Source organism: Vanessa atalanta, chromosome 23 (genome assembly GCF_905147765.1).
Source record: "Vanessa atalanta chromosome 23, ilVanAtal1.2, whole genome shotgun sequence".
In the NCBI taxonomy this organism is placed as follows: Eukaryota; Metazoa; Arthropoda; class Insecta; order Lepidoptera; family Nymphalidae; genus Vanessa; species Vanessa atalanta.
This window is the reverse complement of record NC_061893.1, coordinates 6,870,161-6,885,680: the sequence shown is the minus strand read 5'-3', so window position 1 is coordinate 6,885,680 and position 15,520 is coordinate 6,870,161. Positions and strand designations below refer to the sequence as shown.

The following is a 15,520-nucleotide window of genomic DNA, read 5'->3' as shown; positions in this document are numbered from 1 at the left end:
TTTGTAACTCCGTTAATTTTGTAAATTTCTTCACGATTGTATTAGGAGCTGGATGCGAGTTGCCGAAGAAAGACCACAGTGGCGTGCATTTGGAGAGGCTTATGTCCAGCAGTGGACGAATGCGGGCTGATGTGTGTGTGTGTGTGTGTGTGTGTGTGTGTGTGTGTGTGTGTGTGTGTGTGTGTGTGTGTGTGTGTGTGTATTAATACATATAAAATAACATATTTTGAGCAACTGGGCACAAGAAAACGATTTTCACTAAAATTCGACTTAGCATAGTATAAATTGTAGGAGTCGTTTTAATCTCACTAACATTATAAACGCTATAGTTTGCACGGATGGTTGTAACTCAATCACGACAGAACGGCTGAACGGATCTGAATGAAATTCAGCACAGAGGTAGATTATATTATGGAAAAACACAGATGACTTCGATAATGTCTGCAACCCCTCTTATGTGAAGTCACTAGTAGCATATGTAACTACTTATATTAAATAAAATTAACTAAGGCCGCTGCATGGTACATCCGTGCACGTAAGCGTAAGAATCTGTAAGGCGTAGTACACACAGGGCTGCGTTGTTGTGAAAACTCTGTTCTGCAACTCTTGCGTGAGGATTAATCGCTACCTGAAAAAAGTAACAACAATAATAATCTCGTAAAGTAATATTGAAATATGATGATTCAAAAGTTGTGTATATATCTATGAATCGAATAGAGTATTCTTTTATTTTGGATATTAATTGAGAAATTTCATGATTTTGATAATACTATAATTAACTTATACATTCATTATTCTCAAAAATACTACAGCTCCCTTCGGTTGCAATACGAGAGTGCATTTAGGATGGGGATGAGGATGCCGCGATTTTTTAGTGCGTCGGAATATAGGGTCGATTGTTTTTATGCCAAGATTCGTCAAAGATTTGCAACCCCATTGTGCTAAGTCAGTGGCAGCACCAGCGGCATCCTTAGCTTGATCACTATTAGACTTGACTTGAATATCAAATACTTGTTGTGAAGTGTTTCCTAGGATAAGAATATTGTTCCTAACAACTTGGACGCAAAGTTTGAAATTAATTATTTATTATTATTATATAATATTCTATATTCGTCATTAATTTTTCATATGTAAAAAAATATCAATAGTTTTACAAACTTTAATAGATATTTCACTTAGATTATTATTATTTGATTCTCTAAAATAATGATAAAATGAATCCCGACAGATAGCAGATACTTAGATCACGACGTTATGGATTTCTAATTATTTGTTAAAAGTCTGGTGAGCGGTACGGTTCGTGTCGTTATGAACAAAATACCGAACGTATGGTTTTAATAACAAATGTAAATTCCATGAGTTACTATCGCCGGTTCTTTCCGGTCAGGTTAAAGAGACAAAAACATTCGTAATTTCTCAACTTTATCCATTATAGATTTTGAATTTGTTGTCTTACTTTCAACGATTTAAAAATACTTGTAAGGTCCTTCTTTAATTCGGTTTATTTTCATTTTGATTTAATACAGTCTCTTTTATATAGCAGTAGAGTATTTTGCGCCCAACTGGCTTAATTCGAACTTTACAAAAATACAAATTTCAATAATAATAAAAAATTAAAAGAGTTTAAGAGCTGTCGTGAATGACGTGGAAAATTTAACCTCAATATCGTGCTCTTGTCGATGGGTACCTCCTGTTGGATATTAAAAATGCAACTACGAATTTGTTTCAAATAGCGAAAAACTTTTTTTTACACGTTTAGTTCGATATGGATTCGAATGAGTTTTGTAAAAAAACGAATTAGATGCGCAATAAACGACACGCGATGATCAATTGTTAAAATGTTGACAACTGACCATTAAATATTATAATTACTTCAGTTAATCACCCATATGACTTCTTGATATTACACGATCGAATTCTACGTCAAACATTGAGTTAATCACGAAACAGATACAAGATATTTTTCGTTCTTATTTCGAATACGTCGAACGTTCCATCAGGAAAAGAAACAAAACCTGCTAAAAAGTCAATGAAAATAGGTTTTACTTTGAAAGTATAATCTCCAGGCTCCACGTCAGTTACATCCACCCACTGGCAGTCAATGTTGTATTGATACACATCCGAACAGTTTACGGAGACCCCTGAAAATGGAATAGATGTATACGTAAATGTATTTATTAGTAGACATTTGCAATATAGGGATTTTACGCTAGGGAATAAGAAATAGATCAATATAATATAATACGTGATAATGGTCATAATGTTGGTCAAGCACCAATTAATTTATGTGCTATGTTGTATTTATAGCTGAAAAAAAAACATCGTGAAACGTGGTGGATTAGAATCTGCCCTGTGTATCCACTAAACCGCATTGGAGTAGTGTGGTGGTATAAGTAAGCTCTTTCTTTGCCCAACAGTGGGACTTTAATAGGCTAAATTATAGATTATGAGGCTGTCTGGAATTAAAAACGAGCGAGCTTATTAAAAAAAAACCTAAATAAAAACACACCGAAGTCATACTGTGGTCATAATATATATATATATATATATATATATATATATATAGTAAATAGCAATACTTAATATTTTTGTTTTCCGGTTTAAAGAATGAGCGAGCCAGGGTAACAACAGGCACAAGGGACAAAACATCTTAGCTTCCATGGTTGTTGGCACAGTAATGTAAGGATTGGTTTATATTTCTTGCCGCGCCATTGTCTATGAACGATGGTAACTAAGCCTTAGCAATTGGCCTATTAGCCCAACCGCATATATATAAATAATGCTGAAACATATAGCAGAATTTCATTCTACACTTGAATTATATTCAACAAAACAATAGCTTCAAACCATCTCCTTAAGAGGGGAGAAGACCATTAGTGGAACTTAATTCTGGGCTCTGACTTATATCTAGGTGAAAATAATTTCCAAGATTTTTCCAAGTCCATTATAAAATTTGTTTATGCACAAATTTTATAAGACACGTATTATACGAGGTACCTTGATCGCCATAATTTTTGCACGAGTATTTACGCCCGACGCCAGGGAGACAAGTGTTGTCTTCTAAGCAAAATGATGCTTTGTGGCCCTCAGCAACTCGCTTTCCATTTACGTCTAGAATATCGAATGTTGCAAAAACTTCCATGCTGTGATAGTGCCTGAAATCATTATTTTGGTGAGCTGCTACGGTATGTCATTAATCTTCTTACCTTTGATAAACCTAAGTAAGGTAAATTTTGGAGAGAAATCTGATGATCTATTGACCATAGGTTAACTGTTTGTTTTTTTAAAGTTCAGTTTAGATTGAGGCTTAAATTTCCTTGGATCTCTTGCTGCTCCTTATTTATCATTCGTAATATCCAAGATGTCTTGACAAAATGTCTTTATTTGTTAACATAATACAACTTTACAAGTACCGTAATTATTCTTTGAATAAATAAAGATATAAATAGCAATTATTTTACAGTATTAAGTTCTCAGAATTTCAGATGGACTTCCTACTGAATTACATGGACATGTATTTTAGTATTAGTGACCTAATTAGCTTACATGTGACAAAGGTGCCATTGCCAAAGGTGTTTAGGTAAATACGGCCTGAATTCCGCATTACCAATGTTCAGAGAGGAGGCTGTAAAGCGAAGCAACCGTCGCGTTTCAAACTGCCAGTTGGGATTTGTTTTCTGAATCTGTATAAAAAAAATAAACGAATGATTTTCCAATTTATATTCAGTGCGAGCATGAGAGTTCGATTACAATCGTTGGATGAAAAATTGCCAAATTATTTGTTGAAAAAAAAAATATACGTACTATTTGACTTAAACATATTACTCATTTGATTATTCTAATAAAAGCGTTTTCTGTCCATTAATCTTTGCCTATCATTGCGAGGTAATTTAACAAAAAAATCACATGATTTTTAAAACGATCTGATTTCCCAAAAGCTGTTTCACCATCGAATTAAATAATCTGATAACAATGGTGACAAAAAAGAAAAACCCGTTGAATATGACAGACGACCATCCGAAGCTATTGTGTAATAAAAGGGGATCCATTTTAATCCGACATTCGGTGATACTTATTAAAATTTCAGCTATATTTTTCAATTTGGAAAATAAATTATGTTCTGTTAAATATATTGAAATTTGAAACCAAAATGACTTAACTTTATTATACATTAATGAAGTTAAGTCATTTTAGTTTGCATTGTATTTACTTTGCACGATTAATTTCAGAACGAAATTCTGCCGCATGTGTATTCCCCAACCCGCTTTGGAGCAGCGACGTATAATATGCTCCAACTTTCTCCTCAAAGGGAGAGGAGGCCTTAGCCCAGCAGTGGGAAATTCACAGGCTGCTAATATAATGTAAATGATTAATTTCAAGGTTTTGGTATAAAATATATATAATTTTAATGTATTCATTACATTAAGAACACTAATTAAATATATTTGTAACTTAATACGGTTTAGTAGGACTAATAACTAATCGTCAAGGCAAGATACCTTAGCTAGAGATGAAAGACCTTAATATTTGAAGAATATTTTTTTATTCTACTGACTATAATATTTTTCTGTAGCTTTAATTTCACATGTCGCTATCAGATTATATTCTAACTAGTACATTAATGGACCAAAACATTTGAAAATATAATAATGACTATTGATAAAAATTTGGTAATCTCTAAAACTTGCAACAAAAAATACCTATGAAAAGCGATGCCATCCCATTTCCTGTTTTCGGGTGAATACAAATTAATGAATTACTTTATACGCATCTTATCAGAAAAAGTTATCAAAATACTCTTTATTAAAATAGACTTTTACAAGCACTTTTGAGTCGTCATTTTTTTAGGTTTGAAATGTATATTCTACTGAGAAGTACCTCAGTAGTACCTTTTAGAACATTTGAAATACGAAATTATGTCAGTTAAATACGATACAATCTATCCTGCCAAAAAGTCAACAAGAATTTACGTTTTTAAATAATGTTTTGATGAACTTTATATATAGGTACATTATATATTAAACATTAACAAATATTTTACACACTGATACTCATATGAAATTGGTTTACTGCAAATATCTTAATTGTCTTTGTTACATGTGTTATACCTACCAAAATTGTGAAAGAATTTCTTATTTTTACTATCAATAAATAAAAAAAAAATTACATGTAAGAAAATAATTGTGTCAATTTTTGTCTGTTAGTGTCGAATCTGTGATAGATTACACAAAACCTTACCTAAATGTTAGTATTAATATAAGCTTATCAATAAAGCTACAAATTTTATTGCTGATATTCCAAGCGTTATTTGTGGTCCACGCTTAAGTTAGTTAGGTTCGGGTAAGTCTTGTTTTATATCCGAACAGACCTTACGCTTTATCCTATTTCTGTTCATACGGTGTAACTTTTTATTATGAGTAATTATTAGGTCTATGATTATACTTGAACCTCTAAAACTCACCATGAAAACTTATGTCGTTTGTTTTCAAATTCCATAGAATTTTCTTAAAATTCCGATTTCGTCCGCATATCTGGTGTATTTCGAGGACATATTAAAATAAACTGTGATATGGCTATGTGCTGCTACGAGAAACTTGAAACATGCACAGGAGATAGGTATTATAGTGCACAAGTCTATGCACAAATGTGTGTGTAATGTGTGATCTTGTAAATAAAACACCTAATTTGTTTTGAAAAAAAAATATATGTATATATCATTAACAGGTCTTGTAAACGACAGCTCGATGGAAATAAACTGAATATATTCTATAAAATATGTTTCATATCCAGACGTGAGTTCTTCGAATTTATTAAATATCCTCAAGTCTGTACAATTATCATCCTTAAATATCAAATGATAAAGTTTATTTTCGCTTGTTTCATATTTTTCGAGTAAATAGACAATATCAGTATGTAAGCATGTGATTGATTAGTTATTTGTAAACCCTTGCCTTGGTTCATCTTACATCGTGTATATTTGAGGTTACACTGAGAATATAAATTATGTTATTTTACGCTTAAATAAATATAGTATTATTATATTATTTTTTGCTCAAATAATGAAATCATCTTCGTAGATTAATGCACATATTTTCTTGGATCCGTTCAATTAAGAATCTATAATATTTTATCACTTTTTTTTGTAACTAGTGAGAGTTTTTTGGCGGTTCTTCTAGCTTGCTTCTAGGTAACTTTACGTTTAACACAGATCTCTAAAATGGCGATCCAAAATTACTTGTAGAATAAATATATTTTGATTTTAGTTCTTTGATTGTAATACCTAACTGAAGAAAATACTAAGCCAAATACTGGTAACCTCCTATATCAGAAAATAATGCGCGCTACGAAGAAGGTTTTAGTAAATAATAAAATATAGAACTTTGCCCCAGATGAGCAGTCGAAAGACAAGTATACCAAACGTAGCATTAGCTGATAATTAATGATAAATTAAAAAAAAATCTCTTAATTCCCCGCGATGTACCTCATATGATTTAAATTATTTGATATTTAATCTAAAATCAATAATATTATTTGGGTGACGTTATTTTTTTAAATAACAATGGAAGAGAACTGCCTAAGCAAATCCGAACTGCACTGCACTCGGGTTACTGGCCACCGGGTACATACCCCTTCACTTCCACGTGGGGAAAACGAGAATGCGTTTTTCCGGCGAAATGCCCAATCCTGCCCTTATCCCAATTTTACTTGGGGTCGGCGCAGCATTTCTTCTTCTTCCATACTTCTCTGTCAGACGTCATTTCACAAGTAACATTATTTCTAACCATATCGTCTTTCATACAATCCATCCATCGTTTCTTTGGTCCCTAACTATCCATCCACATCCATTCTCAAAACCTTTCTCACAACATGGTCCTCATTCCTCCGAACAACATGCCCATACCAAGACAGCTGGTTTCCAGATAGCTTCTCGGTTACCGGTGCCACTTTCAAACTTCCTCTTATGATAACTCTTATGATAATTTCAATGTTGTCTTACTCAGCACATAACTGTTGCATAAATTTGCATTGTGAATAGTTAGAAGACACATTATGTCTAAGCATCCTGGTCCCAGTATTAGTAGAGGCGACCATTTATCAACTTCAACATCATACAAGAAATTGCAAACAATTATCAGAATGCTTGGAAAGTAATAAAGAATCAGCTTACAGACGAGATTGTATCCGTAACAACAAAAATCAATAGGAAATTGAAATATTAATAATAACCGTAAAAAGCAGACGTTAAAAGTAAACACGGCTGTTAGATAAATATATCCTAAACATTAAAGATTTACGAAAGCGCGCCCTTCCCGGTAAATTATCATCGTGCATTGGTGTGTGTGAGACTCGTTACAAAATATTTTAGTGTGCATGAGATGACTAATATAATACAGACGGAAAAAAGATGAAATTTAATTGTTCAATACTTTGATACTTACTGCAGAGATTTTTAAAAACGTCAGTTTTTCAAAAAGGTCAACTCTTTTTGGTCACAGTTATTTCTGAAAACTTTGAGCAGCTAAATAGATGGAGCCAATAAATGATTGCTGTTTAATGCGACTTTTATCACAATTTAATAAAACAAATATTTCAAAGCGTTCCTGGAATAAGCTAAATGTAAATGTAATGGCGTCAATACAAAACGTTTTTGATTCATTAATGCTTAAACAAATATTTCCATATTTACTGAAAATTACGGTTTAATCCGGTTCGCTTTACTTCGGTTAATATATTTTAAATATCCGTTTTTCTTACGAATGGATGAGCCTGATTAACTTGTATTTTTTCTTTATTGTAACATTGTTATCTTCATACAATGTACCTGATCTGTACAGCCTACGCTTCGTAGATAATTCTCCTATTCGATATGAGCAAAACGAATCGATTCTTGAATATTAATAACTAAACTCTTATTTAAGGTATCATAGAATATTTGTTCGTACTTAATCTAGAATCTTTTTTTATGGGTTAGTTGGTTGGTTAAACAATGAATCGTGAGGAAACCTGCATGTGTCGAATTTCAACGAAATTCTGCCACTTGTGTATCCACCACGCTGCTCCAATGCGATTTTGTGAATACACAAGTGAATTTTTATTTATGGGTTAGTAAGACAATAAATTCTGAGGAAACCTGCATGTGAATTCAATAACTCATATGGACAGGGGCCAGCTATATGCGAAAGCGAATCTGTGGCGCCCGCCGAAGAGACGGAGAGGGTACCGCGTTTTTTTGGTGGGTATTCCGGTGTACTGGGGCGCACTCGGGTTACTGGCCACCGGGCACATACCCCTTCACTTCCACGTGGGGAAAACGAGAAGGCGTTTTTCCGGCGAAATCTAGAAAAAAAGGTTCCGCTAGTCTCGGTGATATATTAATCGTACCTCGTATGCGGATTTGCTTAGGCAGTTCTCTTCCATCGCGCACTGGAGTTGAAACATCGGTACATCTTGAAGGTGGGATGTTCGTTCTATAGTTGACGCATCCAGATATAGATCAGCTAAATAACGAGTGCAAACTACAGCTGCTACGTTTCCTGTTTAAAAATATGAATATTAAAAGTCTTGCTTTAATAAAAAACTTAGGCAATATTTATATTAAAAATATGATATTGTTGAAAAAAATTTTAAAGTCCTTCTTTCACGTCTATTTTAATATTTTAGCCTGTCTTTCTGTTTATTTGTTTGTCTGTTGTTCTTTCACGGCCTAACCACTGAATTGAATTTGATGAAATTGGGTATGAAGCAAGCTTGAAATCTAAGGATACAGGATATTTTATGCCCAATACTTGACAACCATTCACTAAAACAGGAGAGAAACCGAGGGCCTCAAGTAGTTCTTCATAACTTGATTTATGAATTATTAAAGTATTGAATAAATACATTAAAAGATGTGTAATAAAATATTTGATTCAGTGTAAATAACAATGTTTGTTTGAATCATTATTTTTGGGCGTAACATATCATATTATATAAATTCGATGATAGAGAATACCAGAAATTTACTTAGTAGTAGTTGCAAGCCCGTCTAGGTTGGTACTACCCACTCATCAGATATTTTACCGCAAACTAAACAGTAATATTATACTCAGTATGGTCATGTTCCGGTTTGAAGGGTGATTGAGCCAACGTAACTACAGGTACAAGAAACATAACACCTTAGTTCCCAAGGCGATGTAAGGAAATGTTATTATTACTTAAGGCGCTATTGTCTATGAGCAGACCACTTACCATCAAGTGGCCCATTAGCTCGTCCGCCTACAATATCATAAAAAAAGTAAAGTGATAAAATTATATTACGATACAAAAAAAAAACATATTTGATAATCCTAGTTAATTGTCCAAACGTCCAAAGTTTCACAAGCAATCTACGTGTTAACGAAAACTATATCGGATTCCAGACGACGGATAAATAATATATGCGTTTGATATGAAACGGTTCATGTTTAACAACGGCGATTTAATTTGCATCTTGATTAAGCTATTGATTTATCTAAATTGCCTCAGAGATCACCAGTTGGTTCATTGGATACCGCATGTATTAGTCAAAATGATGGCGTTTTATGTCATAACAAAACTGGTACTTTATTTTAATGCAAGACAATCAGAACATATTTTATCAGCTAAGGAACTTAAATTAATGGGACTGAAATAAAGCGTTGCTTTCTTATAAGTAACCGCGAACTTTTGCAATATTTACTCGGTGGTGGAGATTTGTGCAAGCCCGTCTGGGTAGGAATAGGTTAGGTTTGGTTAGGTTATTTTATAGACTTTACAGTTCATTAGTTAGGGCTCAGAATATTTTTATTGTTTACTAAGCATTACATTAACAGCCTGTAAATTTCCCACTTGCGTCCTCTAGAAAATGTTCACTCAATGTAACATTTTAATGGACTATTTGTATATATTATAAAATAAAGTTAAATTTTTTGTGTTAATATAATAATAGTAAAAATGTAACTATTCTGCGTTTTCAACTTTAGCCAGGCTGGTTATGTGAGCAAAAAAAGATTTAAGCCAAATATTTATAGAAATATAAAAATAAACAGCCATTCCTACTTTTGTCTTGGGTATGTGAGTTCCTTAATTTGCCAAATGAGCTATGTGTTTTGATCGCTGGGATATGTGACGTTATATTAAATTGAAAATTACAATTCTAGAGTACGTAAAGAGAGGAATTTGTTTTTTTTTATGATTCCATGTTGGGTATCAAATTAAACGGTTTGATTATCACATTTCTAACATTTATTTATCATTAGCTGCCCGCCCGATATTTGGAAATAATTTCAAGCCGAAAATATGAGCCAAACATACATATTCCCTTTTAAAGCCTATCCAAATAAAAAGTAAATTAAAAAAATAATAAAAAATAACCACAACTATTGAAAAAACACGGTCCAAAAAAATATGAAACAAGAAAATATTGTAATCTAATATCATATGTACAAACGATACAATATTTATAGTTAAATAAACAACTTACAGATAATATATTTTAATCTATTTAATATTTATTCATAGTGATGGTCAGAAGCTAGCCCTAATCTCGTTTTGCCATAAAGCTTAGTTTCTTTTATTACTGTTAAATGTATTTTTTTGTTGGGGGGGTAGTCTATAGCCCAGCTCCCTAGCTTGTCTATTAATTAAGAAAATTAATAGACAAGACCTCTGAACCCGAAACTTAAATATCGACTTACCTGATTCACCAGGACAAACGACATCTCCGAAATCTTTATGTTTGCACATGAAGAGGTTCGTTTCATTTCCGTCACATTGAACACCGCTTAAGATAATCTTAGAGCTGCCGAAGTAATTTGTTTGCAATGCCTGTTCAGCGAAACCAAGAGCCAAATGGTGGCAGATTGCGGATGCCTCATAGAGAGTCCAGCCATCTGGACAAATGCTACCCCATATTCCATTATGATAGATCTAAAACAATTACGTCGTAATTATTAATTAATCGTTTTCTTTTTCTTCGATTTCTTTGTGGTATTTACGCAATATATCCATCACAATTAAAGGAAGAGCTGATGGCGCAATGCTTATAGTCATACATTAGATTACATTACATTAGCAGCCTATAAATTTCCCATTGCTGGGCTAAGGCCGCCTCTCCCTTTGAGGAGAAGGTTTGGAGCATGTTACACCACGCTGCTCCAATGCGGGTTGGTGGAATACACATGTGGCAGAATTTCGTTAAAATTAGACACATGCAGGTTTCCTCACGATGTTTTCCTTCACCGTCGAGCAAGAGATGAATTATAAACACAAATTAAGCACATGAAAATTCAATGGTGCCTGCCTTGGTTTGAACCCGAAATCATCAGTTAATGAAAATAATCTGGGCCATCCCGGCTCTAACGGCTTAGAATCACGTGGGAGTCAATTTATGGTACACGAGGCATTATTAATGGATAATATATAAGGGTTCACTATCGTGACTTCAAATTCAAATGATCAATAAATAGCGGTTGGCAGAAAGATTGATATTCGCGATATATTATGTATTAAATAATAAACAGGCCCGATAAAAAAAATCAACAATGTTTGAGAGAAAAAGAAATTTTAAAGAAAGGAATGATATTAAATTCCAATTTATTCCAAAATAAGACACACAGGAACACAACTACAACGTCGTGACGGTCGGTCTCATTTTTATTTCGGTGTGTTGTTCACGTGTGATAAAGCACTTCATTCCAACTATAATAAAAATCCTACCTCAATTCTACCTTCGTTTGGGCTTCTACCTCCAACGAGCCTTAAGCTGAAACTTCTTACATTAACAGCTTCATGTATGAGTTTATTCGGTTTTCTCTTAATATTATTTGGGATACTATTTTCGAGATTGTCTTTGCAAACGACACCAGCCGCTTCACTCGGTTCACAGTCTGATGTTCCCCATCCAGAAAATATGCACTGTGATAAAGATTTTTCATTTCCTTCGCATACAACATCGTCCATCCAATATTTTTCTGCAACAAAAGTTTTAATGCAATCAAGACTGAAGACTATAAATACTTACTTTGAAGAGTTAATAGTGCGATGGTTTAAGGGCCACCTAGCGGTTTAAAAAGTCACAGGATTGATAACCCCTCCTCTAACACTTAAGGAGGGGTAAATAGGAATTTTAGTAATTCTTTATAAAGCAGGCATTGCTACTTTTCTTTTCGTAGATATATAATGTAACTGATTTTGAATGGCATTGTGTGTATTTTAAGCATAAGCTGTCGGTGATTCTTATAAAATATATATCAATTGTATCGATTGGCGGGTATTGAGGATGATGGGCCACAGCGCCATCTAGCGGTAAGTTAAATACGAATGTAGATATTTTCTTTTGTTTGATAAGTTTAAGTTTTAGCTTTTGTATTTTAAATTATATTTCAAGCAACAAATTTTTACAATACAAATAAGTTTATTTTTGTAACCGTAATCGATTCGACAGCTATATGTTTTGACGACCTCCGTGGTCACTTCGTGGTGGTGTGTACACCGGTTTTCATGGGTCCGCCACTCCGAGGTCCCGGGCTCGATTCCCGGCCGAGTCGATTTAGATAAAGTTCATTAGTTTTCTATGTTGTCTTGGGTCTGGGTGTTTGTGGTACCGTCATTACTTCAGATTTTCCATAGCACAAGTGCTGTAGCTACATACATTGGGATCAGAGTAATGTATGTGATGTTGTCCAATATTTATTATTTATTATTATGTTTTTCTTTGTTAATAATCTACACGAGCAATTTGGTTTAATACACAATGTTGTCATTAGCAATGTATTACCATGCAGCTGTGTGTGTAAGTTAATTACAAGTGTCTAATTAGATCTGTATGTCTATATGCGGAATTAGATCTGATACAAATAGGCTTCCTCACAATGTGAACTTGGTGGTAGAGCTTTGAGCGAAAACCAACTGTGTAGGTAAAGCCAATTTACTTCTCCTTTGCCATCACATATTCAACCAACAATATCTACACACTGTTAATATCCCACAGCTGGGCTAAGGCCTCCTCTACCTTTAAACCACCTTCTCATCAAGGGGAGACCCTTTGAGGAGAAGGTTATATTCTACCACCAATAAGCAATACCTACTGTGTTGTACTCCGGTTTTAAGGGTCAGTGAGCCAGTCATCATTATTAATTATATCAAGAGTTGTTATCTCACCATTAGCTTCTCCAAATTGACTTCCATGTGTAGCGACACCAGTTTTGTTAAAGGCTCTGCATACCACGTGAGCAGCTGCATCATCCCAAGAGTCGTCACAGACTGCCCCCCATCGGCCAGCATGATAAATGTATACATTACCTGAAATACCGTTTACATTTTGATTTTTCACTATTAATTTGGGGTAGGGTTACCTTTAATTGGTAGTAGGGCTATGTGCAAGCCCATTTAAGTGCCAATGCAGCATGAATAGTTAGTGTTGTTGCGTAAGCTGGGATGAGTGAGCCAGTGTATCCACAGACATTAGTCGATAGTGCACTGGCTATACAGGGGATGATTAATAAGTGTCAATGTCAAACCTTCTCTTTAAAGGTAGAGGAGGCTATGCCCAGCATTGGGAAATTTACAGGCTGCTAATTCAATGTAATGTAATGTCTATGGGCGATGGTGTTCACTTACAAAAGATTGACGCATACGCTAGGCTGCCTACTCATTTTAAATAAGAAAATTCGTGACGTGACGTGACGTAAGATAAGGTCAGATCGTTTGTATAGTCGATTTAGGTTGATTTCAAATGTATGACATTGATTGAACACAATTTCCTTTTATATACGAGTATTTTAAGGTTATCTACGTATAATCATTCAAATTTAAAATATTCTTTGTTCGAGTAGTCTCAAAAAAGCACTTTAGAGTCTTGATGTTACAGTATTGAATTAAATGAAAACTACGACCGGTTTGGAAAGTAGATTCTATAGAGAAGAACCGGCAAGAAAATCAGTAGTTACTCTTTTCCACCATTGTGTTTGTTAACCATGTAATTTAATTGGATCACAATTAGAAATTGTATTGTATTTCCATTTAATGTTTTCACTCAGAGAATAAGGCACTTGGCAATTCATTCGATTAGATTAATAACTCCTAAAACTGCTATAACAATAATTCTCTTTTTTATCATAATGAGCAACCAGCTTTTTTGCGAACAGTACTTCTCATTTTTATCGCTAAAATTGGAATTATAATTTAAAATATTTTTTTTTTGAGCCTGTTAAACTACAACACTATTACATTCTACGTGTACATTCGAATATGGAGAATTATAACCGACTTCAAAACTAACAGAAAAAACATTAAGAAGAAACAATTTTTCTCACCTTCGAATACATTCGAACCTCCAAGGAGCTTAAGTCTACCTTCTAAAATTTTCTGTTTATTCAAGAGTCTCTGTATAAACGCCGCTCGGGTACCCCGCTCGCTCTCGGTTACATCCCTTGACAATATTGCCACGAACTGTATAAACATAATAATAACTCTTCCATACATGCTATCTTTCAGCATTTTTAGTATCTGAAGATAAAAAACCTGTGTAAAGTAAAATCTATAGTGAGTAAACAGTCTGTTCCACTGGCTTAGAGATTATTCCACCACGTTGATTCCATGCAAGTGTATCACAATTACACGACACGTGCAGGTTATCTCACGATAGTTTACAGGCACGAGATGAATTATAAACACAAATTAAATGCGTTATAATTCACTGTTTATACTTATTGTTAATAATTGTTAAGAGAGTGATTAGTAAAAGAATGCCGTCTCCCTCTATCTCGTGTAAAATCAATGATGACGGAAAGAGAGCATTAAATTCACACCCTCTAAACAACGTTTGTATGCACCGACAATTGCCTTAATAACTTTGAAGTACAACAGACACTTTAAAACATCGTCTAAAAATTCCATACACCAATTTAATTGAACCACTTCTTTAATAATCACGAATATATTATATAGAACAAATGGTTATTATAGCACGGCATCACCAAGTCAACTGAATTTCATGAGATATTTTTATTAAACTACAGATTTGTAGTTCAATGTCAATGTGTTTCTGTGATTATGATTTGTGAACAGTTTTAAGGCGAAGATGAGAGGTCTTTTTTATGTAATATAATGTCTTCATAGACGTCCTGTACGTACCTTTATTATTTTTTTTTTATTTCATTAGCAGCCTGTAAATTTCCTACTGCTGGGCTAAGGCTACCTCTCCCTTTGAGGAGTAGGTTTGGTTAGAACGCGTGCATCTTAACCGATGATTTCGGGTTCAAAGCCAGGCAAGCACCACTGAACATTCATGTGCTTAATTTGTGTTTATAATTCATCTCGTGCTCGGCGGTCAAGGAAAACATCGGGAGGAAACCTGCATGTGTCTAATTTCAACGAAATTCTGCACATGTGTATTCCTCCAACCCGATTTGGAGCAGCGTGGTGGAATATGCTCCAATACCGTTATGTAACAGTATTTATATAAAATTATGTTATTTTAATGTGCATTTTATTGCCAGATTGTATCATCTGAATTTTTGAA

At 33.9% G+C, this 15,520-nt stretch overlaps 1 protein-coding gene across 1 annotated transcript; it reads right to left on the bottom strand.

The window, feature by feature from the left end:
• Nucleotides 1-234: 234 nt before the first annotated feature.
• On the bottom strand, nt 235-14,649 carry LOC125073129 (lysyl oxidase homolog 2). Its single transcript, XM_047683833.1, has 9 exons — nt 14,313-14,649; nt 13,159-13,299; nt 11,716-11,969; nt 10,695-10,926; nt 8,383-8,534; nt 3,547-3,683; nt 2,998-3,155; nt 2,047-2,141; nt 235-628 (listed from the first exon to the last, which is right to left on the bottom strand). The coding sequence occupies exons 1-9, from the start codon at nt 14,494-14,496 to the stop codon at nt 506-508; spliced, it is 1,476 nt and encodes a 491-aa protein (XP_047539789.1). The 5' UTR covers nt 14,497-14,649; the 3' UTR covers nt 235-505.
• Between the last annotated feature and the right edge of the window lie 871 nt (nt 14,650-15,520).